The 26,293-nt window shown below is 37.7% G+C and overlaps 2 protein-coding genes across 9 annotated transcripts in view; both read right to left on the bottom strand.

Moving 5' to 3' along the window:
* Nucleotides 1–3,997, bottom strand: part of st18 (ST18 C2H2C-type zinc finger transcription factor) — a 42,114-nt gene extending 38,117 nt beyond the window's left edge. For 2 of the 3 annotated variants that reach the window (XM_044219979.1, XM_044219980.1), the window contains exons 1-2: nucleotides 3,080–3,133; nucleotides 1,890–2,064 (exon numbers count right to left, since the gene is read on the bottom strand). In XM_044219979.1, coding sequence (XP_044075914.1) covers nucleotides 1,890–2,064; nucleotides 3,080–3,118 — 214 coding nt within the window. In that variant the 5' untranslated portion in view covers nucleotides 3,119–3,133. Of the gene's footprint in view, nucleotides 1–1,889; nucleotides 2,065–3,079; nucleotides 3,134–3,985 lie in introns of those variants that run through there. The other variant, XM_044219981.1, reaches the window with a different exon arrangement.
* A 5,967-nt stretch (nucleotides 3,998–9,964) lies between these two features.
* rb1cc1 (RB1-inducible coiled-coil 1) lies at nucleotides 9,965–24,877 on the bottom strand. 6 transcript variants are annotated; one of them, XM_044220809.1, is made up of 23 exons: nucleotides 24,415–24,869; nucleotides 23,284–23,416; nucleotides 23,078–23,204; nucleotides 22,802–22,972; nucleotides 22,397–22,599; nucleotides 21,770–22,184; nucleotides 21,492–21,662; nucleotides 21,220–21,404; nucleotides 20,850–21,036; nucleotides 19,833–19,914; nucleotides 19,637–19,701; nucleotides 19,424–19,527; nucleotides 18,602–18,746; nucleotides 16,471–18,398; nucleotides 16,016–16,202; nucleotides 14,704–14,812; nucleotides 14,080–14,383; nucleotides 12,472–12,523; nucleotides 12,324–12,371; nucleotides 11,813–11,871; nucleotides 11,479–11,606; nucleotides 11,108–11,178; nucleotides 9,965–10,860 (listed from the first exon to the last, which is right to left on the bottom strand). In XM_044220809.1, exons 2-23 carry the CDS (start codon nucleotides 23,352–23,354, stop codon nucleotides 10,783–10,785), a joined length of 4,890 nt encoding a protein of 1,629 aa, XP_044076744.1. In that variant the 5' UTR covers nucleotides 23,355–23,416; nucleotides 24,415–24,869; the 3' UTR covers nucleotides 9,965–10,782. The 6 variants fall into 6 exon arrangements, 4 of the variants coding, with proteins under 4 accessions (XP_044076744.1, XP_044076745.1, XP_044076746.1 ...); XM_044220810.1 differs by having other exon boundaries at nucleotides 18,602–18,728; nucleotides 24,415–24,866; XM_044220811.1 differs by lacking the exon at nucleotides 12,324–12,371 and having other exon boundaries at nucleotides 24,415–24,871.
* Between the last annotated feature and the right edge of the window lie 1,416 nt (nucleotides 24,878–26,293).

The following is a 26,293-nucleotide window of genomic DNA, read 5'->3' as shown; positions in this document are numbered from 1 at the left end:
AGGCTTTCATCTATTACATATGGATTATAATGATGTGACTGGATTTCAAATGTTTCTATTCTCTTCTGGATGACCACTAAACTTAAGCAGAGAAACCTATGCCACACAAGAAAGACAAAGAGTTACATCATTTTGTTGAACAGTTAATCCGATCATGGACCAGTGTTTGTGCATTTGCTATCTTCGGAAAATGCCAGCAAAGGCGCTAAGTAAACCTATTTTACAAGACTCCCTCACAAGGATACAGTGCCAGTATCGGGATAAAATTTCACACAGCGGCATGGCTCAGTCACATAACCTAAGCAGGCTTAGGAAAATGGAACACTACAAAGTATTGCACTTTCTTCCTGTATGTCTGTTGCGGCATTCAAAATGCTCGGAAGACCGATGCGAGTTTTAGCATGAAAGCCAAAGTGAACTAATGGCTGAATAGCATGTAGATACTGTTGTTAATGCTCTGAGTTGTTTAAAATGGTAGATTATGGAAGTGTGCACCTGGCATTCTGCAGGCTAGCCTGGCAACACTCCTCCCTTATAATTATAATGAACACACAGTAATTCAGGGTTGAGGCTGAAATACGAATGATGTCCTCTGAGACAGCTTGTTTTAATGGGTATGCAGAAGAGTTCCTAGAAGTGCAGATGGCAGATGCAATGCCTTTTAAGCTATTTACAGATTGTACATTACAAGGTATGGAAAGACCCATAGTGTGAGGCCATATTGCTCTTCTGTGCTCCTGGATTAGACATTAGGCTGGCTCATAAACCACTAATGAAAGCTTAAGATATATTTAAGAGTATGTTTACTGCAATATTGATAGCCCATTATAGTAACAAGTTAGATAGCATAACAGGAAAGAGAGACAAGGGCCCGATACGGACTGCATGGCCTGTTTGTTTCATCCAAATACCCCACTGTTCTTACTTTGTCCACATAGGGGTGCATTTGCTCAGAACTTGGGCCCTCATGTAGTCTTTCATAGATACTGTAGTCCACTTTTATGGAACATAAAAGGCTGCAAATAAGATAAGAGACAAATGCTACATGAATTTAAATTATGAAAAAGAGTACATTGAAAGCCATATGTCCCTTTTGTTAGAACATCTCCACATAAATGCTGAACCACCAGAACTGCCTCCTCCAGGAATCCATAGTGATGTCAATGTACATGCTTTAAAAGTAAAAAACAAACAAAAACAAGCTTGTCTCATATGTATAATTCATTCATGATTTTAAAAGCCAAATTTGTACCTGTTTGCACTGAAAATATTCCACCAGTGCAAAATCTTTCTTTACATACAGCATAGTTAATATATCTCTATCACTGGCACAGACCCAAACCTATATAAAAGAGTGTGGAGCCTTTGAATCAGCCCACTACTGTGATACAAGAGCAGGTATTGAAACAACAAAAATGTTAACTCCAAGAAAAAGTTTTGCCGCATTAAAGTCACATAGGAGCCACATTAGCATGTGAAAAGAATAAACAGAGGCATTCTCAGTTACACACTCCACCTGGCTGCTAACCAACGTCCTTGTCAGAAGTCCACCCACCGCACTGGCTAACACTGAAAGACCTCCTGGGGACCGCAGTGACCATTCACTCGGTTCTCTCTTTTTCCCATGCACCTGTGACTGTTTTTGTGTTTGCTATTTTTTGCTTTGTCTTTTTCTGGCAACACTGTATCATCGGAGACACACTTTCCCTCAAAAGGAATTCTCCTGCCCAACAATGTGGTTTGTTTGTTCACCGGATATGGCAGGCCAGAGAGTCAAATGCAAAAAAAAACAAGTCACCACAGTAATAATTAACATTGCCACAAGAAAAATAAGCTGAGAGACACAGCAGTATGAATGGACTTGAAATAAGAAAATAAGATACTTTTACCAACTGGTTTCTTGCCGAGTTGGGGGGCTTCACAGGTGCAGTTGGAAAGGCTCTCCTCCTTACCCTCCTCGGACGGCTCATCCGCCTTCTCCATGGTCCTGGACCTTAGAGAGCTGCTTTTCCATTTTCCAAAGGACTTTGCCACAATCGCTTTGTCCGCTCCTTTCATTGTTTTCTGTAAAACACATTTACAGCATGACTTCCCAGGTTTATCCCTCTTGTGAGCCATCTGCCCCCTTTTTTGGCTCTCAATAAACCTGGGCTCATCTTTCCCAAACCCAAAGTAAGGGAGAATTAGGGCATTGTGTGCATATGCATTCTCTTAAGCATTCCAGAAAATTTCCTGATTGCCCTGGCATCTTTTTTAGAGAGCGCTTGGACATTGTTTTTCTCCTGACATTTTGCAATCCTGTGTGGAGAGAGTGCTACTGATTGAAACAGTATAAAACAATACTTTGCAAAGTACCCACACAGTAAACGGTAGATGGGAACTGAAAAAAAACAAACATGTTTTCACATTTAATCCAACTTAAAGGAAATAAAAATAGCACATTATGCCCTAATTGAGTGCTGTACAGTCCGCAAATACTATTACAAGGCCGATCAGGATTAGCAGTGGAACATACCTAGTTATCTATTTCTGAGTGCCAAGACTGCTAGCAGTGGGCAACTAAATTTCAAAAGCTGGCAAATCCAGTTGTCTCCTAAATACAGAAAGTACTTAAATCCAGAGCTAACAGAAGAAAAAGACGGATAAAGGGTGCTCTGCATATCACCGAAAAGCTTGTGCACTTTTCAGAATCACTGGCTAGGTTAAACAAATATGCTAAGTAGAGATCAAAACAATCCTTTGATCTGCAGCCTAGTTTCCAGAGGAATAGCTTGGCTGTTGTTGTAAATAACTTGTATAAATCTATATACCATTTTGCCTTCAGGTAATATCAAAAGTGCCAGGGATTCACAGGCAAATACCTTGTGGTTAGGAAATAGATCAGATAAAAGCATATAAATATTTCAGCAACACTGCACTCTCATTTTATGTATTACTGCTTTTTTTGTATTACAGAGTTTTTAACCCCATATCATCGTTTCACTAGTTTAGTTCTACAGTAAAACACGAATGAGTAATATTTGATAGCAAAATGACATTCTACCCCTTTCTACTTTGTAGCTGGGAAAAATGTTCCTACCTTCAGCATGCCATTCAGGTCAAACACAGTGTAAAACATTGTGCTACAACTTCATACAAAAGAGGCTTGAAGAATCAGAATGCAGAAGCTATGCAACTTGCTGACTAACTTTGCCCTCTGTTTTGATCGAGCGCACAAAGAAAAACGCTGTCCATTCAAAACAGACAGCATAACTCTTTTCAGAGAGGGGGGACCGTGAACAAACGAGGCCATGTCCTGAGCTGCAGTCAGTTTCCCATCAGGCTTGCACAGTGCACGGTGAGGGCCGCAGGGACTGGGACCGGCTGATACCACACTCACGGGCAACAGAACAACTTTTGTGCACACTTTCCTCCTCTGGACCTTTTTTTCTGTATACCCATATTGGACAAGTGTGCTTTTTGGTTTGCAGCTTGTTTTACCTCAGCCCATTTGGTCATACTTCATGAACATGTTGGAAAATTTAACAAACTAATACTTTCTCCAAACTAATTTAATAGCAATATAATACTCTTTAAACAGTAGTATCCTGTCATCATGATAAAACAGCACATAGCAAACAAAACCATTCATCATTCAATTATTCACTTTCATTGTAAAGAATCTGACGCAATATTCAACTTGTTATTCCAGATAAGAAGAAGAAGAAGAAGAAGACCCAGATAATACAAATTAAGAACAATTAAAGATACAAATTTAGCTTTGGTAAAAAATGTAATGCCAAAAAAGCTTATTTTAATATGATACTGTGCTCACTAACAGAAATGTGAATGCTAGCTAGCTTAAACAGGCTTACTAAGCCAACCTACTTTCCATCTAGCTTAACATACTGGCTTGCTAACTAGCTTAATTTAAGTTGAACTAAACTTAGTTAGCTCAAGAAGTGCTGTAATCAAACCATAACAAATTGGTTAAATAAAGCCTTACAGACAGGAAAAAGGCCACTTGAACTAAACCAACTTTCAGCTAGCTAACATAGTAGACACTGAGATGCTTTGCTAAATGACCTCTTTATCAAAAGTTCTCAAGTATAAACTTGACTTGAGTTGTTACTCATGGCTGTTCAAGATTTTTTTTTTATATAAATTTTGTTTGAGAATGTCATTATGTTCATTAAAAAATACACATGCCGGGGCTCTCCTTTATTTGCCATGTCATTGCGAACAGGCTATACTAGCTAACATAGCAGGCAACACATTAAAGATGAAAATGCTTTAACTGACCTATTTATCAAAAGTTGTTCAAGTACAGACTGAACTTCATGTGGTCTGTAATGGCTGTTCAAATTACACAATTTTTTAAAAAAAAATTTGTTTTTGAGAATGCTATCATGTTGATTCAAAAACACACAACCCCAGGGTTTCCCAATAGCGTAGCCCACCCATTTGTTGTAGCATTGTGAATTGGCAAAACTGAATTTTAGAGATAAATATTTATTTGGAACCACCTCCATATGCATATAATGCCACATTTAAAACATGTTTCATGAGGCAGGTAACTGTTTTAAATAGTCTCGTTCATGCCTCTGATGTCCTATCTTACTGTGAATGCTACGTATTTGTTGTGTTTATTGTGTGTTTTATGTATTATATGACTTTGTAGTCTTTCTTGTAAAAAAGATAAGGCATCTTAAGAGACTTGCTGGTTTAATAAAGGTAAAATGAAAACTTGTATGACTATCAAGAATCACAGTAAGATTTAGGAAAAGTAGACAGGTGTGAATCTTCATAAATTAGAGAGAGATATTGCATAATTTAATTAATACAAACTATTTTTACTCCTGGCAAGTGTTTTAAATCCTAAAAGCTCATCTATAGATGTTTGAAGGATATCATGGGAGCTTTATCTAGCTTCTCCAGAGTCCTGAAAAAGCAATTTTGAGAGAGAACAGAATGTACCATATTCTTGACCCGTCTGCCTCAGATGCTTGCTGTATATGGAACTGAATACTGGACGTGAATTGTATCATTCTCTGTGTCAACTTGTTAGATGGCAGTTGCTGTAGTGGAGTGGTGAGAGCGGCACATATGCATTATAGGAGAAAATTGTGAAATGACAGATTCCGGGTGTGATACTGAGGGAATGACTAACTAATAGGAGGGGTGCTCCAGGCTGTTAGCTTTGAAAAGCAGTTTGCACATTACTTTATCTTGTCAATCAGATTCCTGGAATGGAAGAGGTGACTGATAACTTGAATTAATTATTTTCTTATTGCATGCATGTGTTAATTCATGTTAATTTATGTCCCTTACAGGCCCAAGCCAGAATATCCAGAGTAAAGCGCCACCTCTGGCACCCAGATCACCACACCACTCTCTTTGCATATATTTATATCAAATGAAAGACTTTTTTTTAATCCTGTTGGAACAAGGACTGACTGCCAAATTTGATTTTTAAATGTACTTTTAAGCTGTTCATGGTTTACGTTTGCATTTTTTCTTAACAACTGAACAACATGGAGCAGTATTTACGGCTATGATGGGATTTGAAAGTTACAGATTATTTTTTATAAGTAAATCCTACCCCTAAAACATACCCCCTTTCTTAAAAACACAGTTAAATAATGTAGCACAAGGTCAACACTCACAAAGCGTACCCTCTACATTCACAAATTCTGTATGTGCTACATTTTTTATTTTAATTATGTAGTTCATCATGCAAAGCAAGGTGTATATTCATAAATACAACGCTTCTACTGTCTTTGATCACAAACAAGAGCAGCAGCAATTCTGTAGAATGCACAGAGCACACTTTAAACAATTGCATTTCACTAAACATTTTGACAAATTTAACTTCCCCTGAACACAGAGGATAAGAGGAAAAACATTTCTCTGATGAGAACAGAAACAGCAAGAAGTTCTAACAAGGAAAAGCCTGCCAGGTGGCGAACTGGCTGCACCAACAGAACGCACAATCTGTCTGCTTCTCCTTCCAAACCATTGACAGCTGCCATCACCAGCCTTGCACACTCGCACTCAGTGGCTCCTCAGCTCCCTGCCCATCCCTCTTTAGTGTTTCCTGCTAACCTCAGAGACAGGGTCACCTGGCCCCCTAGTTGCCCGTCTGTGGGGCCCTGCTGGCCCCCTGGAGACCTGCCTGCATGGGGATGCATGGCTAACAGAGGTCTAGCAAATCCTCTTTAATATGCAAACCAAGGGGCTATTCCTTTGACCTGAGACCATAGCTTTTCTAACAGTGAAATCCAAAAATATTCAAGAGATGTACAACGATGAGATTTGATGAGCAGTTTTTGATCTGCTAGTTATTTGATACTGAATATTATCAGAGACAAACGGTACAATATTCAGGTATTTTCTCCAACCAGTTAGGTTATTAAAGTAATATGCAGCATGATTGAATCAGATTATGTTCTCTTCGACCTATATGAAAACATAACAATCTACAGTTTTTACATTTTTGTAAAATTGGAACAACATTTCTCCACTGAGTAAAACCTAAGCACACAGATGCACAGAGGCTAAAGTGAAGAGTGTTCCACAAAGCTAGCATTGCAACTGGGCTAAAAATAAAACCTGGCAAAGTTATTCTGATCCCTTATTGGTCCCATAGTTTGATTTCACATTTAGCATTTGCATTCCCCTCCGCATAAACATTTCATTCTTCTCCTCCTGCAGTACAATGAGACTTGAGTGACTTTGGCAGCAGATTTTGGATCGGTGCTCCTGAATCCACCAGTGTATGTTATCAGCAGGTAAACAAGCTTTCGAACAAAGCCATAATGGAACTGCAAGCGGCATAAAGAGGCTCATCTCAAAAGCTATACAACCCATCAAAGCTGGTGTCATTTCCTCAATACTGCACTGCAGCTGGAAAATGCATGGCTGTTAGTTACAGTTTAAATCGCCTGTCTATTTTCAGACACTTCAGAACTATTTGTATTGATTATTTACTTGTCAGTAAGCAGCCAGATTACCAAAATAAAACAACAGATTTTAATGTTTACTGGATTCTTTTCCGTTTTGTTTTGTGGTAGAAAAAAAACTGTGTCATGCACTAAATTAATGGGATTTGCACTATAGGGTATTTGAATAATTATTTTCCACTGAAAATGAAATAGTTCTATCTATATTTGGAAGGATTACTGATGGCACTGAACTTAATGTGAAAATAATTTGCCCTTTAAATACGTAGTTAAGTTATATCCTTCACTTTCTGCTCACCAGATGCAATCTTGTTAGCCACACGCCTGGATGTTTGTCACCAAACTTTCCACATATTTGCCTTTTGGGTACAGCTCAGATGCACAACTAAACCTACGCACTCTCCTCCCAGTGAGTGGAGAAGCCTCAAAGCTTTCCTTTCATATGCTGCATTATCTCTATGGTGGTAATTATCCATAAAACTATGCCATCAGATGGTGATGATTTCCAATATGAACCCAATAAATGTGTTTAAATTTTGAATTATCATATTTATGTGGATATGTGTTACTAATAGTGATTATGTTCGTCATGTGGGTAGAAAATCAGCCATCCTTATATTGCGCATTCTCACATATTTCTCAGACATTTCATCACACATTTAATCTGCCCCTGTCTAAGATTTTCTACTGAACCTGTAGTCAAGGCAGAGAGGGGACAATAACGGATGAGATTATGAAGCATGTCTGTTAAAGCATGTCTGTTTGATCATCATTCTGTTTAGGTGAAGTTCTCTTCTTGGTCTCTTCAGTCCCTGACAGCAGATATATAACATAATCTCTTTCCCTAACCCTTTTCTTAGGCATGAATAGGGTGGAAATGTGATGGCATTAAGTCGATTTACTCCTTGGTTTGCAGTTTCAGCCTTAATGCCTCTTGGCTCTTCTTCAACACACTCGTTCCATTTAGATTTCGAAAATATAAATGTTATGTTAAGGCTTCCCTATTTATTTTCATTTATCCATCATTTGAAGTTCATGCATATATTTACTCTACAAATAATGCTTGTTTATTTGCAGCTCCGTCTATCTAGTATAGTGTCAGAGATATTGGAAAATCAAATACAACTTGTGTATTATCTTCAGATACACAGGATATCAACAACAAAGGGCGAGATCTAAGACTGTATGACATTCTTTGAGTTGTCTCTGACATCATTTTGATATTTTCGATTTACTCATCTAAACCTTAATTTAGTGCCTCCAGCACATGTTGACATGCAAAGAAAAGCCATTACAATGTGTCTTTGAATTTCAGCTGATGGCATTTGAAAGCTGCATTAATATACCTGTCCTCATACAATTACTGGAGTACATTTGTGATGAATTTATGCTTTTGTACATAAAAAAGTTCAGGTTACTTTTTGAACTTTTTGCATGCTAATTCCTCATGAATTAGTTTATTCCAAGGATTCAACAGGCAGTAACATCACTTCAGTATTAAGTAAAAAACATTTGTCCAAAAGAAACTCTTTCTTGCAGTCCTCAGTACTATTAACTCTGTATGAGAATTGCATGGGGAAATGTTTGTTGTCGTCTTGTCCATTAGAACAGGTTCGTATGGTAAAACTGTGCTGTTAGGGTGTCTCACCTCAACTCAGACTTTCAAAATCAAAATCCTTTTAAATTTTAAACTTACTTTTATCGAAAATATACTTTTATCGCTTTTTAAAATTTTATTTGGGTAATGTTTCCATATGTGTCTATGTAGGTTGGTGAATGTATGTAATAGATATGTAACATGTATGTTTGTGTTTATGACCATCTGAATTTTTATGACCCACTATTTTCAGTTTGTATGTGTATTTTTTTCTTATTTCCTTGTAAAGCACTTTGAAATCTCTAGCTTTGAAAAACTTGATTATTATTTATTCTGAAACGCTCTCAACAGAGGTTTGTAACATGCTGTGTTAAAAACAGTTGTTACTTTTCCTGTTGAATTAAATCATAAATTCCTGTTGAAATATATATTACAAAACAAAAAACAGAGACGCAGACCACATTGTACGTTGCTATGCATACAGCTTAAGAACAGCCACTTTTATGATACAGTACTGCAAGATGTAATCAAGTGTTATAGAAAGAAGTTTGACAGCTAGTGAAAGGCAGTTTTAATGGTGGAACTAGCTAGAGACTACACATGGCAATGTTAAATCCCATTCAGCCTGATGAGTGACTCCCAGCAGCACTGAGCTCAGTGGGGGGTTGTAAACATTTACACTAAGAGCCTGTCCAGTGCACATGGTTGGTGCTTGCCAGCCACCTCGGTATCGAATGTTGTGTTGCATATTTTGTCATTCAGGCCTGTCCCGAAATTGTAGGAATCACACCATCAATTTATGAAGGAGCCATCCAAATGTGACAACAGGCTTATGCTAAATGGAGAAAATAGAGCTAAACATTGTTAAAACACCCCTAGACCCACATGGTAGAGAGTGCTCGGCGGAGAGCTGCTATGCTCCCCGCTGTGAACTGGGAAAGTGATGTTGGTGGGCTTCCTTCTCCATGAGGGCCGCATCGTTCTTGGGCCCCGATTTGAAGCCTTTTTGAAGTCTGTTTCCTGCAGCAGCGTGCCAACATTAATGTTTCCACAAAAGCGAAAGTGATTAATCAAATGAATACACTACACTGTGCTATTCCACATTGACTCCTGAATTCTCCAGAACATTTTAAAAGCATCATTAAAAAGCTGTTTACTATATATGTCCTAAAAGTCACTAATGTGTATTTTATTTCATAATAACAAGCTAAAATAAAATGGTTTCTCATTAGTTAATACAGAAATCTCAGCAGGCGAGTGAGTCTCGGTGAAAATCTGCAATTGTTTTTTTTCCATGAACCGGGAAACCTTTTAGCCCCCTAATAAACATTATAAGGGTCCCAATAGCATCATGTACTTTTCTTAGCATCCCATATAATTCCCAAATATGTAACAACAATAACTGGCCATCATAAAAACAGCACAATATGTTTGGGATCAATCCTTTATTGTTTCAAAACTCTATCTTTTACAATACAGTCATTTATTGTTACATGTGTGATTTGATGGGTAATGTACAATGTCTTCTGATAATGAAACACAGTCACAAAGTATTCCTTTCTACATATCCATATTCTATGATAGTGAGAAGTTTGTGCTGATATATTTACTTAGTTCTGACAGCTCAATTAACTTCCCTTTTCAAATCAACAAAAAGCATTGTTTTTGAAAGTGCATTTCAAGGATTGCAAAGACGACTGTTTCCATCAGTCAGCCATAATGTACATTTCAGTATTGACAGAGGGCCACACTGCTTTGTGAGTAACAAACAGCATTAACTACATTTCCAACTACAACATTTATCTGGATAAATAAATCAAAGAAAATATATCAATATGCATGCCATGAACATTCCTCCATAAACATTTATAATAAATGTATATTTTTATTTCATTATGTTGATGATGACACAGTATTTTCCACAAAGGACAAATGCTGATAATGAGAACTAATATTTAACATCCAAATTTTGTTCGATTTTACACACAGGTCAAATGGCATAATGCCAGTGTATAGGGCAATGCCCTAATAATGTTATTAGCATTTGGTCCACAATAACAAATCTGGGTTTAAAAGAAAACAAAAATGTGGTAGCAGGTGGGATTTTGAACTGAAACTGAAAATAGAATAATTAAATCTTTCCATTTTTAAGGTCTTTCGATTTTCAAGTCATGAATTATGATGTGAAGTTTCTGTTCAAAAATTAAGCAAAATAAATATACATTTTAGCTCATTACTTGGCTATTATACTTTTCTGTTCCATGGAACAGCTTTCACTCTGTAGAACTTGGTTCCTAAAGGAACCTTGAACCTGTTCTGGGCCTAGTAAAGGAAAAGAGACAAGGAAAGAAAGCTTTGTAAGACAGAAAGAAGGTTCAAACCGTGCATACATGACCATAACACCATTACTGACATGGATCAAGTCAACACATCAAAAAAACATTCCCAGCGTGGAAACTGTCACTAAAACATAAAACAAGATTTCCAGAACCACACTTCATGAATGTCAATATACTGGTTCTTAAATATTCATTAAAAAACACTTCAGAACTTTTGGTGAATTCAGTACCTTTTTTGCCTGGCAATATTCCTTCTCCATCACCTTTCCAAGTACCCACGGCCGTCTTGAGGTCCCTGATGCTATATACAAAACAAATCGACTTATTAAACAAATACTCATTGAACATTCAGTAAACCACAAATAAAGGATTGTGTGTGTGTAAAATAAAGCTTATAAAGCAAATGATAGCAAAAATAAAGCGTAAACCCCCATTTTTTGAGAACATATGTACATACAGTATCATTGTTACATTCATGCCTGACATATGAAATTTAATAAACAACTATCACTGATGCATATTTATATTATAGGTAATTTAAAAGACAAATGTCAACACTTCAGTTCTCATCATGGTCACAAAAAGTCTGGGCGAAGCTGACCTGGTTTGAGGTCCAGTGCAGTGAGAGACTCTGAGTGGAGGAAGTAGAGGGTGGGACCAACTGTGAACAGCACGTAGTTGTCATGCCTTTCATCCAGGATGATTAGAACCAAATCGCCTACCTGGAAACTGAAGCATAAAAAGATGGACAAAGGGATAAAGGGATGATTACACATTAATGGTAATTATACAATAATGTGTATAATTACACTGCATGTAATGGTGGTCAGAGTTTTAGCTAAAAACTAAAAATGCTAAAAAAAAATATAAAGAAAATAACAAAAACACATCAGCAAGTGCATGTTAAGTTCATGTGTTATTTTTTATTCACTTACTCTCTGATGGCGATTTTGTCTGAATGCCGTGACGACACAGACGACATGCTTTGAGACATCTACAAAGAAAAGGATTAGGGCAATGTTACACATGTTACACTGAAGGGTTAATAATACTGGCTATATTGGCTATAGACGACTTCTAACATTTGTGTTATTGGGCATTTGCTAGAAATAAGCTTAGTAATTAGTATTAGCACTTTTGCCCTATTTACAGCATTATACTCTTATCCAATTTCAGGTTTATCCTCTGTGAATAATGCAATGTCAGATCAATTTCTCAAACCACAAAAGTATATTTTAACACTTATATTAGTATATATATATATATATATGTTTTTGATGCAAGCATGCTATTACACTAAAGTTCCTCGTCTACACATTCTAATGACAAAATTCATTATTCTTCACTGAGCTCTTTGGCCTCCTGGGTCAGGATTTTACTATTTGATGCTACTGCCACCTAGTGGAGCAGGTGTTACATAACCCATGGAGATCATCAATAACTGACCAGTCTTTGACTGAGGCGCTTGTTTTCTTCTTCCTTCATGTGTAAAGTCTGAAACATATATTAGATTGATTAAACAGATAGAGACATCCAGAAACATAGCGTCTTGTGTTCTCAAATGCAATGTGATAGATACAGTGTGTCTATTTACCCTCTCAAGTAAGAGTATCCGCTGTTTCTCCTCTGACATCAGGATGTTATCACTACAAGAAAGAAAACATCAGATTATCGATACATGTCCACTGAAAAATGTCAGCAAAACTGTATTTATTATGTACAAAATGAAAATTGATCAAAATGTGAATTGGTTCTCATTTAAGTCTTGTAACAACTTAATAGTTCTTAATCTTAATAGCAATAAATGAAAAACTTACACTGTCTGATCCTAGCCTGCCTTCCTTCCACTGTCAAATGTCCTTTCTGCCAACCATTTTTGGCTATTTTACACAATGGTCTTTTAAAATCCTTCTTCAATAACGTAAAGACCTCTTTCTGTCAGTGACTGGCAACCAATTTCATGTCATCATAACTAAAGACTTTGTACTGTGTATAAATGCAGCCACCTTCAGGTCTGCTATAAGTTTGCTCTGGGTATACTTTATATAACAAATGTACAAATAATATTAATTAATTAACATAATATTGTGACTGATAAAGGAAAAAATAAATAAAACTGACCTTAAAAAGTACAGCAATCTAAATAAACTCATATCCAATTAGATTAGGAAATAATAAAAGGTAATATCTGTGACATGTAAATGTGTAACAATGAAATGTATTAGTTTCCGTTTGATCTTTGCCGTTAAATAAACTCTGTTCTTGTAAAAGCAATAGTGTTATGATACAGAAAATATATTCTTAACCCCTGAATGAACATGTCTATAGTAATCTTTCCAAATTAGTTTTTGCTGTCTTCACTGAGGATGAAGACTGACTGCTGTGATTCAGTGACATTCACTACAGTCACCTGGTTATTGTCAGCTTTCTGCAATAACCTGATCTCTTTAACATCATGTAAACAAGAAACAGTTTTCTCTGTCAGGTCAAGAGAAAAAGAAAACCTGGTTCACCAGCGCTACATTGCTGCTGAAGAAACCGGATTTCTTGACTATGTATCCAGTATGTATGTAACAGATTTCTGAAGGTGTGTGCATGTACATGACAAACAAAAGTAACTGGGGAAGTAACGCAGTAAGAGCAGCGCACAGAGATTAAAAGAGATCGAAACGGTATGTATTTGAATCAAAATATTTAAATCCAAAGTCCAACTTAAACTGAAACTTAAATCTAAATAACTCAGTCTCCACAGTTGAACAGTAGGTTATTTGTCAAATTCAGATACATGTACAAAGTAAGGAAAAATTGTGTACTTCTCTACACAGATTGTCCTCTCAGTGAACTGTTAAAATACCTCTGACATAAAAAAAAAATCCTTTTGGCTTCAGCATCACATATTACTAAACAGGTTTCTTATTTAATTTATATAAATTATTTAGTACACTTATGTGTCAATCTGAAAAGAAAATATGGTGAGGAGTAGGGACAAATACACTGACTGGCTATGTATGTCAACACAGGCCTTAATCAGGTTAACGCAATGCATGTAAATGTGTTGCCTTAACCTGATTTCTTCCCAGTCGCCTGGTTTCTTGTGTTCATGTCAACATGGAACTGTAAAATATATCAAGTGAGATCACAATCACTACAATATATCTCAAACTATCAACAAAACAATGTTTATTGGAGACAAGACGCTTACTGGACTGTCACCATGCTGGCTTCCACTGCTGAATCAACATGTTCATCATCTCGAATGGCTGCCACAGAGGCCAGTCTATCACTTTCAGCCATGGACTCAGAGGAAAAAGCCCCAGCAACAGACAGAGCTCTAGCTGCTGCTGCAGCTCCTGCTCCAGCTTCTGTGACCTCCTGAGCTGATGGGTTAGGAGTGAAGAAGGCAGAGGAGACCAGTGCAGTGCTGCGCAGGCGGTTAAGCTCTTCTTCCAAGTGTTTCTTCTCCTGCATGACACTAGCTCGGTCCTCGGAGAGTGTCTCTATCAGACCTGCAATAAGTTAAGATAAATAAGAAACACTGACAGGTACAACATGCCAATCTACAACATGAAACTTCAAAGTATGAAATATGGCAGTAAGTAGTAGAGAAAAAGATAAGTGATTGTGACAATGTAGGTATAATATTAACAAGATACATTACCATCTTGTGTTACATCAACACATTTTACTTACCAAAAACTGTATTTTTTTAATTCAATTTTTTGTATTTTTATTTATTTATTTATTTTAAACATGAGCAGCATGTTTAATACATAAAAAAATAAATTATTACCCTCCTCTCAAAGCGCTCAGTATGTACAGCACTCACCTTTGTCCTTGTCCTGCTGTTGGGTAACTTTCCGTAACTTCTCTGTGAGCTCATTGATGATCTGCTCCTTCTTCAGCTTCTCTCGGGTTAGAACAGTATTGAAATTAGTCTGGAAAAACAAAAAAAATAACAATTTAGAGTTTTAACAAGCTTAACTTCCATTTTGGTCAGAGAAGAACAGAGAATGTATACCAGAGCGCAAATGATTTGAGAGGATGTCTTTTAATTGCTAAGTTCTAACAATGTAGATCAGCCATGGGAGTTACAGTTGTTTTGTTGATTTTTACTAATCTGTTTGATTTGTTGTATAGTTCCATATGTGATCTTTTCATCATTTATTATACCCAGTAACAAAAAACAAAAATGAAATGTAATTATGTGGGATCAACTGTTACTTCAAATAACAGTAAGTACAGCTCAATTATGTAATATTTTGTGCAAAAAAGAAGACTTATCAGCTTAAACTATGAAGGGTGGGGCAACAGAGCGAGGTCCAATATCTCCATAACAGAGATTCAGAGAAATCTTTGTAATCAATAAATGACAAAATACAAAACTTATGGTTGAATAGTAGCAATTAAGCAGTTTGTGAGGAGTAAAGAAATCTTTCTGCTACCGCTTGGGTACAGACCAAGATTAATGCCAGCATAGAAAAAATAATGAATTAAAGACTGACCTGTTGATGCGTAAGGCTTAACTTGAAATTGAATGCAACTGGCTGAGAGTGAAATTGTCAATTAACTATTCAAAATTAAAGGTTTCACAAAGTAAGTATTCACTGCTATATTGGATTGTATTACAACGTAAATCATCACTGTTTAAAGTTGGCTAGGCAGTGTTTAAATGTAGTTAGGAAAGCATTCACACTATGCTAAATACTCACTATTGTTAAATAAAAAGTTTATTAGGTACACCTAGCTAAAACTAATGCAGTCTAATACAACAGCCCTTTGATACACACTACTTTTATGAAGGTTAGAGAGGTGTTGATTGAACTTTTTTTCATTTTGGAGGCTGTAGTTTATGGTACTGTTGAATTGTATTATATTATAGTATATACAGTGTGTTCAAATATTTATTCTCATTAATATAAATGGGATGGACAAAATATTAATATCACTGTCTACCTCTAAATGTTGCAGAGTGGATCTTGATACATTTTGGGGTACTATCAAAACTCAAATTGTGAAAAAAGCCAATAGCTGTACCTGATGTGTGCAATATATCATCAATTATGGCAATGATATATTGTCAATTGTCTTGCAAGGAAATTAGATAAAAGGTCTATGCCTATTTACAGCCAAATACAAACCTGCTGCTCTGCGATTAGTGATGTCTTGAGGTTCTGTATCTCCTCATTCTTCTTCTTCTCCAGGAGCTCCATCTGGGACTGCAGGGAGGCCCTCTCCTGCTGCAGCCGCTCTTGTAGTGCTGAGTCTAGAGACAGAGGTGCTCCGGCATCTGCACACCCCTCAGCATGCAGTGGCAACCCTTCATCACTGAAAGGCACAAATAAACTTTAATTCTGGCAAAGCCAAGTACGTAATCTGGACACACAAAGACAAAGAGTAGTTAACCGTTCATTCTCAATTAACAGTACGATAGATTATTTATCTAACCCTAGATTTTCTTTCAGTGTGTCATTTTAAATGTAAGAAGATTAAATTTACACAAATCGTTCACTACAGTCAGGTTTTGTAACTTTAAAAACACAAAAACCAAAGCTCAATTTCTATATATGGTCTACCATTGTGATCAAACATTTACCTTTTTGAGGATTCTCTCTCAAGAAGCTCATTCTCAAGTTGTCTAATTTTGGCTGACAGTCTCTTCTCCATCTCCTCCTTTTGCTGCTCTAACTCTTTAAAAGCATGTGGTGATGCCCCCTTAGAGGCCTCTTCTTTTTCTAAATCTTTCTCGATTGCTTGTCTGTCCTGCTCTAGTTTTTTGGAGAGCAGGTCATTATCTGTCTGCAAATTGCTGATAACAGTCCTCAACTCTTGCTCTAGTTCTTGGAAACTCCTCAACTGCTTTTCTTTTTCTTCACTTAGAGCAGCCACATGCTGGTTTAATTCCTGCTTAAGTTTCTGTTGCTGCTCAGCATGGTTCCTCTCAGCATTCTGGGCTTTCTGCTGCAGGGAAGAGAGCTCGTTGCGCAACAAAATAGTCTCCTCCTCGTGTCTGTCCACCAGCTCTGAGATGCAGTGGTCCTTCTCAATCCTCATGAGAGTCCTCAGCTCTGCTAGGTCCACTTCATACTCCTCATTTTTTACCTGAAGCTGTTTTTTGAAATTTGCCAGCTCTTCGCTAAGGACTTTGGTCGTAGCCTCAACTTGGGACTTCACAGTCTCAGCCTGCTGCATCTTGGCCTCCTCAAATAAGAGTCTCACCTCTTCTGTCTCTGTCTCTTTGAGAGCTAGCTCCACCTCTAGTTTGCAGCGGAGTTCTGCCAGCTCAGTAATACGAGCCTCCAGGTCCTTAACTTGGTTGTCCTTCTCTCTAAGCGCAGTGGCATGGTGATCAGCTGCCTCCATTAACTTTGCACAATTTTCAGCAGCCAGATGTTCCAGGGCCTCCTGGTTACCCTTGGTAACGGTCTCCAGTTCTGCCTTGTGTTCCTGCTTCATTCTGTCCTCCAGCTCCTTTAAGTGGGACTGCTCAACAACTTCCAACTCCTGCCGGATCTTCTGCTGGCTACGTTCAATCTCAAAGTGCAGATTCTTAAGCTGGCTGGTCAGAGAGTCTCTTGAAGCTGAGAGCGTCTTGATCTCTTCAGCTTGATCACTGATCATTTGCTCCAGGTTTTTGATCCTATCTGTGTGGTTACTTTCTGTTTCAATCCATCGTTCTTTCTCATTCTCGAGCTGAGTAAGTTCTTTCTCTTTGCGCTCCATAAGCCCCTCCAGCTCCAACATTGCGCGCTGGACATCTCTGACAATATTCTGGTTTACTTGGTTTTCCTCCGTTAGTGTCTGAACCTGCTTCTCTAGCTCTTGCCGAAGGGAAAGAAGCTCATTTTGATGCTGCTCCTTCAATTCCAGTTCATGGGTCTGGCAGATGTTGTCCACAATGTTGCGCACCTCTGTGGTCACACTCCTCAAGACAAAGCCAAAGTCATGTTGTTCTTTTAATACTAGGCCTCTTAAGTGACAGAGGTCATCCTTTACACATCTTAAGTTGGAATGGGACTCCTCTGCAGCTGATCGGTACTTGTCAATAACTTGTTTGAGGACAGTGATCCTTGAATTCTCCCTCTCTAGTGTTGTGGTATCCTGCATACGCTTGCTGTCAATAGCATTGATGACTGAAGAGTACAGCGACTCCACCATCATTTCTGGGCTAATAGGGTCACTGATGGGGTTCGGAGAGGTCAAGTTCTCTTCAATCACAAACTCGTTGACAGCAGACATGAAGTCAGATTCAGGGCTTTCTGCTAGAGAATCCAAGTCAAGGGAGCCCTGCTGCAGGACTGGATCCATGTTCGGATGGCCAATGGTTTCGAAGTCAAATGTTTGTGCATCTATGCTGTCTGGGGATAAGTCCTCTAGAGGAGCTGGGACGGGAACGTGTAGGGGCTGGCAGCTGGGTCCCTGAAGGCTAAGAGAGGAAGGGGTTTTGGAGGACATCGGTGTTGTGGTCCCAGGTGTGCTTTCAGACTGTGGGGAGAACACGGTTGATCTCTGACTATAGGATGCCTGCAAAGAAAAACAGATGAAGGGAAGGAGAGAAGGGAAATACATAAATAATTGAGAAAAGCCAGAGCAAAATTATACTGTGTATAAAAAAAAAAACATTTCATACTGCATATAAGAACTATGAATAAGAACCATTTTTTCAAAATTTCCACTTACTCAATAACACAAATAAAGGTTGCTAATGAAGTTGTCATTGTCATTACCCTTTGCTCACTTAGCAGGTCAGTAATAGTCTTAGACATCTCATCCACACTCTGTGCAGCTTGGACCAGCTGGTGAAGCGTCTCTACATGCCGATTTAAGGGCTCGAAGTCACACATTGTGGGAACCCTGGAGAAAAAAATATTTCTAACATAACATCAAGGACAGAATGTTCTATAACTCTGAGGTTTTCTTTTAGTACTAACAGTCTAGGGAAGAGGTCTGCAAGTTTGTGCTACAATGATGCTACAGGATCAGGCTCCAAAACAATTAATAAAACTTTATAAATAAATAACTTCATTTAGAGTTTTAACATCAACTTAAAAACAACCTGTATATCACATGTATCTTAGGTACCGTTTCCAGCACCACTGTGCACCCCAGCCCTTCCTCACCCAACACACCCAGTATGATTTTACAAACTAGGATCTCACTAAATTGCAGTGTTCATCTACTTTGCTTTGCACAATGGCTTCACTGATTATCTACTAGTTAGTACTAGTACTAGACTCAGAAATTAGAAATGTCTAATAAAAGATTTTAAAGTTAGCTGGATAACTGTCTTGTGTTAAACCTTGCACCCTTCAAAGCCTCGATCAGGATTGTCTTCTCTTTCACAAAAATGTCTTACTTGTGAGACATCTGTTAACACAATGTAAAGTTGTTGTCTGTTCTGTTAATTGTTAAAGCATATTTGATTATTCTACAGAAAACACATCAATTTGCATAAATGTTCCAAACTTCCAAATGTGTGTTTTTATTGGACATGTATTAGCACAATTCTGGTTGACAAGGTTATACCTAAAACCATTTCAGTGACTTACATAAGGAATGGCTGCACCTCTACAGGACAACAAGATTTCAAGTACTGCAGGTCCTCAACGGAGATGTCTGGAAGTTCATCGTCAAACCTTCTGGGCTTTCGTGTCTATAAACAATAATAAACAGAGCAAAAGAAGAGACCCCTTAAAATACAGTTTGAAATAATATGCATGATAATACCAACTTCTTCAAAATGGTCGTAAATTCTAACTTACACAAAATGATGTTGGAGGCCATGAATCAAGTCCTCTAAACAAACGGTTTCTGAGGAAAGACTTCCCTGAAAAGGAAATAAGTACATAGATCAGAATTCTGATCTTGGTTGAAATGTGTGTGTTATTTCAAAAGCACATTGTGCTCAACAGTAACAAATAAAATGTCATCAGCTGAGAGTTTTCAAAAGACACTTACTAAAGAGTTTCCCAAAGGATTCCCTTTTGAACTTCTCTGCCTCGTACAGTAGTTTCCCGTCCTTCACAAGTGCATATGCCCACTGAAAAGATTAATAGTAAAGATCTTACAACAGCGAAGTAATAACTGTTTCTGAATGTCAACTTTCAGGACTTGATGGCTTTCCTTAACATGGATTTTAATGTTGCCGCTATAAGGCAATTTTCTATTTGGCTTTAAATGTCAGATTATTTAGTTTCATTCGTGTTCAAAACTGTACAATCAATGTCTTTATCCCTATAATTCAAAAGAAAGAGGTTGGGCTCTTAGGAGGAAACTGTTTAAATTAAAAAGCAAAAAATGCAACAGGAGTGACTTCCTTTTGAATCAACTACAGTGAAAAAACAAAAATCAGCTCAATAAGAGGACAAATATGAGCAAACTCAATTTAATTAAATTATTAGCTTCCAACTATTTCCCCTCTTACTGTGCATTTAGACATAGCAATACAAAGAAGAAAGATAGCAATAATAAAGCAGTAATATAGCCTATACACAGGCAAAGATTCAAAGAGCTAATAAAGTTTTATCCATAAGCTAATGAAATGGGAGCGGCCACCAATAGCTCAACTCCTAAATCACACAGTGGTACACTCCTAGTCCTTCATGAGCCTGCTAAATAGGATGTCCCACATGAAAGGGCATCAAGACCAGTTACAATTCCAGCAAAGATACAGGACCGCAATGCAAATGAAAAGCAAGTATTCCCTCCAAAACATAAAAACAAACAATAAAAGACAAACAAAAAGCTTAAAATGAACTTATTTGTCAAGCACCAGTAAACATCATAATAGGCCTGTTCTCTCTTCATCATAGTGGCAAAGTCAGAGAACAATTTCCCAATTTGAGCTGAATATGTAAATTTTGTGCTCAGCGCTAAACACACCTGAAAGCTACAGATTCAGTGAGGCAAAAGAGCTCACCGCTTTGTATCCCCTGAACGTGCGATTAGTGTCCAATACTGTCATTTAGCACTGACCTCTCTGTAGTGGCGCATAAACATTTTTCTCCTGACGACTTCAACCACTGCCAAGCAGTACATCTGGGGCACCGTACTGAGGGCCTCCACCACCCTCACTCTTTCCATTAGCTCTGTCAGAAGTCTGAGTAGAGCCTGAAGTTTCTCGCCATCCTGGTCTGCATGAAGCATCACGTAGCAGCACCATCTAATGCAAAATCATTAGCACTGTTAAAGTTGCAAACATGATTTTCTTGACTTAGGCATTTTTAAAACCAGTAAGCTGAAATTCAATAGAACAAGCCAAAAGCACTATATACAGAAAGTAGTGAGTTATAAAACATGCAGAACAGGCAATAATTATTGGGGAAGAAGTGGTTTTCAGTTTTACTTGAGTCGGACTTGAAGGTTGTTTGCAAGTTCTTGTTTGGCAGTGGTGCACTTCTTTTTGATGTCCAGCAGCTTCCTGTGGTTGTTCAGCATGATCATCAGCTGGTTGGTGTGACTCAGACACAAGTCAGGCAGAACAGATGTGTCCTTTAGGTTTTCAGCCCTCTTCTGATTGGCCAAAAATCCCTGCAAGAGACAACATGTAAGCACAATTAATAAAAAATAGAAGATAGCGAAAGTAATTTAATAGTGTTTATCTCTTACTTTACGTACCTGAGCAAGTTCTTTCTGCTCATTCACCAACTTCTTACAGCTTGCAATCATTTGGTCTAGAGCATACAACCTGTCCTCAAGCCCCTTAATGGCTTTCATGTTTTGATTATCTAGCTTGGCAACTGTGTCATGACAATCTGCCAGGAAGGGCTGAATGATCCGTGGGTCAAGCTGAAAGAAACAACATTTCAGTAAATACTTTCACCATTTTTTCCACCACACATTATGACAACATATTTAGAACATTATTTTGACATGTCTAGTCATTTGTGACTCACCCGATTGATGGAGTCAAAGCATTTCCTCACAACTGATTCCACATCATTGGGTCTGTCTTGCACGTTGATCCAGTCTAATAGTGTGACATTGAAGGAGGACGGGTTGGCAAACTCTGGAGTGTCATCATCTAGTAGCGCAGCTCTCAGCCCACCACTGTCAGTCATTTCATTTGTTTCTTGGTCTCCAGTTGGCTCACACGTGGCTGCCCCCGAAGCAGAGAAGGATGCTGATAACTTAGAGGGCCTCTGTGCATCAGTAGGGCGGAGAACAGAGTCAGTGGATTTTTCTTCTTCCGTCTCATCTGAATCCTTTCCTGGGGTTGAGCTGGACTTCTCCATGCTCTCTCTGTAACTGTGTCTGGTCAAACATTCCAGCAGAGGTATCCTGGCCATTACAGAAACTGATGTCCCTAACCTGCAATTATAACAAAATGTACATTAATACATCAAGTTTATCAAGCTCATTTCCTTTTAGCAAAAATATATTGCTACTTGCATTTATTTATGGTTATTTCAGTTGTTTAATTGAGCTAAGATTGTGATTAAATAATTTTTAAGTAGTTTAGTTACTATGTCAGCAAAGATTAGCAAAGCATGAAATATCATGTTCTCTGTGCCAACACTTACTTTGTAAGTTTCACCTTAATTTCTTCCAAGTCACGCTGATAATTTATGTATGCAGTGTCAAATTTCATGAGCAACTTCTGATAAGAGAGAGTGCAGTCGTCCAGATTAGCCATAATAGCAGCCCAGCCTTGGTGTTGAAGGTGTTCATCATGAACCAAACGTTCACAGAAAGAGCTAAGTTTATTGGCAACTTCAAACATTTCCTGGAGAGGCAAAAAAATATCAATGTCAGGGCAAGTTAAAAGCATTCCATAGTTAATGGATTAGTAACAGTGATTTTATATTATACTTGAAGAGATATACGTCATTTAAAAAAATGTGTTAATCTCATAAAAGGTAGTGTAAACCAGAAATGCCCCAATAAAAGGCAGCTTTAAAAAAAATAATAAATAAAACAATAACTACCAGAGCAAGTTGTGTTCGCGAGGCAACAGTGTGAAAGACAGCTGGCATCAGTAGAGACTCCTCCACCTTAACCTGAATCTCACTCTCAATCGAGAAGGTGGTTTTGGAGATCGTTGGATCCCGATCACACAAGATCATCTCTTTGTTGAACAGGAATATGGGGTTGGTTTCCTAAAGATCAGCAGTAAGACATCAGTAATCAGAACATCACACATGCAACCTGTATACCTTCAAGGCAAAAAAAGAAGAAGCACAAAGCAAATTGTATAAACTTACAGTGCCAGCACTGTAGCTGCAGACACGTCTCTCTGCAGCCATACATTCCCCTCCATTGACAACAAGGACCTGATGTTGAACTGCAATCTTATATTTGGCTTGGATGGCATGTTTAAGCTCCAGTACACTGAGACAAAGGAAGAATAAGTTTAGGTCACAATAGTCAAGATGTACTGACTAATATTGTTAAAATGCCAGTTTCTTACGTTTGGACAGCAAGATCAGTGTCAAATGTCAATGTGCTGCCATTGTTGACCTGGAACACATACAACTTCATGTTGAATCTCCCAGAGTTCTTCGCACTTGCCTATCTTGCTCATTTAGTCATTCAAGGCCACGCTGTGAAAAACACAAACATGTACATGACATAAGTGATAATCTCAGTTTTTACATTCAAGTTTTCCTTATCATCATTTAATGAGCTGGTGAGAGGTGATGCTGCCACTTAAACAACAATGTCATAAAGCTACTTTATTAATGCTGCAACTATAGGTGTTTTCTTAATATACCATAGAGTATAATTACATGTATTGATATTATTACCATGGTCTATTTATATCATGAGCTTTAACAAAAGGCCAACATCTCATCTCGTCATCCCTTTCACCTAAACTTGTAAGGCTCTTGCAATTTCTTGTCTACTGAATAACAACCATAGCTGAGTCACTGGTTACTGGCTACTGTCAAGTGTTTAATATGTAAGATGTCACCTAATATGTTGGTCTAATGTAAGACAAAGTCAAACTTTCAAAAACTGCCTGAAGTAGATAGTTCACATTTGTTGACGTTTTTCTGGAGAGTGGCGGGCCAGAAGGCTGCACTGATGAAAGATACTACAAAATAGAGTTAACGCTAACTTACCAATAACTGTTGTTAGCGTGACAATATAAAACACATTACCAGCTAAGTTGATTTCACAGACTATGTGAACGTTGGTTAGCTAATTGCCGTTAATAACTGTTTGCACGTCTGCGGGCCTCCTATCATTCAGGGTTACCCGAGTACAAATGTTTATGTTTGCTGTTTTTAGTACTGAGAATACTGACACTTAACAGTTGCTATTAACCTCGAGGCCTCCAGTTAGTCATGGTTAAAGAAGGGGCCAGCAGCAGATGCTAGCAAGCTAGCTAGTCAATAATAACCCACTGACTGCGCTAACTGGCTATTAGCTAACACAGCTGTCAGGCTAGCGCAAAATAGCTATTTCTAACGTCGATGAATTTGACAAATGTAATAGGATTAGTCAAAATAGCCTACATCACCTGCTTGGACTTATATTGTTATAAGGATGCCATTCCACACTGAATTAAGTACGTAAATTATTTCGTTGGTCTTACCTCACTTTGCTCGCATCTCCCTGTTCTTGGTCTCCACCTCGCTGGCTAGCTAACAAGCTAGCACCTAAGCTTGCTAGCTAACCTGTTTTAGCTTGTTATACATAAAGCTAGCTTAGCAAGCCACTTAGCTAACGTTAGCTAAACTAAACTAGGCTACAATAACTGACAACCATGGTTAGTTACACAGATTAACCATACTGCTGTAAAAATCTCATTTGGCAAACCCCGGCCGAGATGGTGAAACATACGGACAAAACCACCAGTTGTTTATCTCAGGTAGCTAACTACGCTAACACCTTCTCAGTAGCTCTGTCTGTTTTGTTGTTGTCATCTGCTGATGTGCGGTCCGTAGACGATCCGATCAGCAGCGATCCAACTGAACGCTAGTATAACACAGTTGTTTTGCAAGTTAGGTTAACTCACTACTTTCATATATTTTTGAAAGTTAAGTGCTGTAACTTTTATGCTGAATTTATATGCGTATGCATATTTAAATAAAATGCATAATTTCAGTAGACTACAACTAAATACAAACCATAGTAATTTAGCCAAATGGTTTTGCAGGACTAACGTTAGCTACACGCGTCTAATTTGATAATTTTTACATTTGAATGTTGCTAGCTAGCTGTCATAAAGGAATTGTTGTTTTTACTTTTCTGCTTCATTCACTGTGTTCATTAAGGCTATATTTAAACATTAGTCTGTTGATATTTATTTTTAAAAATATTCTGTTATTTATTCAATTATTATTTTGGCTTGGCCATAATACTACTTTTAGTATGGAATCAAGTCATTTTCATCAGTCTTTCGATATCAAGAAATTCAGAGATAGTATCAGATATAATCTATACTATAACATTTTTGATCCATGTTTTTATTTATACAATTTTATTCTTTAATAATTTTTTGTGTTGCTCGCGAACTATACAACCACTGGCATCAAATAACGTAAATTAACAAATAAAGATGTGAATCCTACTAAATAGGTTCAAAAGATTCGGCTCTAACATCAGTGTCAAATTTCCCATCAGTCTATGCGTTCGTCACTGTACTTCTGCAGGTGTATTCTGGGAAAATAACAGAAAAAACGCCTTCGAGTGTTTTGCTGCAACATGAGAAGGGGTGTGGTTAATGTAAGGCTGCAGTGTGTGGATGATCCTATTTTGCTGCAGAGAGGAGGTAGTTTGCGGGTCATCGCCAGCTCTAGTGGAATTCTATTAAACTGAAACTTTTCATCGTCTTATATATTCTTTGTTGGGCATCGTTTTAGTGGTTTAAGACATGAAAGTGAATATGCTCTAAAAAAATAAATAAATAAAAACACCCGTGCAAAGTTGCAGCAACTGATTTTGATTTGCTTTGCTTAAGTGGGTGAGCTGAAACGTAACAGAGGAAGGGATATTAATACAACCGAAATCTAAGACAACTAGCCAAACAAACAATCAATACAGTTTTATCCTTAAGTGTTTATTTTTAGTGTGCCTTTATCATTGCAGACCACACTCAATGAGTATGGGCTGCTGTCATTCATCCCATTTTTGCACCCCAACCTGAATGCTTTTTAGAAAGACTAAATATCAGTTGCTGCCAGATAGATAAATAAATAAATGCCCAGGTGTCCGAATGTCTCTAAGTCATAAATTATAGCACAATCATTAATGTTACTCCCCAACGTCTACTGTGCTAAATTGAATGTATGCTAGTGGGGAATGATGAGGTCAGAGTCTTATCCCAAATTTAATCTCGGTACATTACGTACATCATGTATTAAAATAAACAAATCTATCCCAAATGAGTTGGCTTATTAAAATTATGCCTAGTTACACCATAACTGCCAGTGATGTACACAATGAATAACCTTTTATTGAGAGGGTAGGGT

The sequence above is a fragment of the Siniperca chuatsi genome, linkage group LG13 (assembly GCF_020085105.1).
Source record: "Siniperca chuatsi isolate FFG_IHB_CAS linkage group LG13, ASM2008510v1, whole genome shotgun sequence".
NCBI classification, from domain to species: Eukaryota; Metazoa; Chordata; class Actinopteri; order Centrarchiformes; family Sinipercidae; genus Siniperca; species Siniperca chuatsi.
Note: the sequence above shows the minus strand (reverse complement) of the source record. Positions and strands in the feature narration are given on the sequence as shown.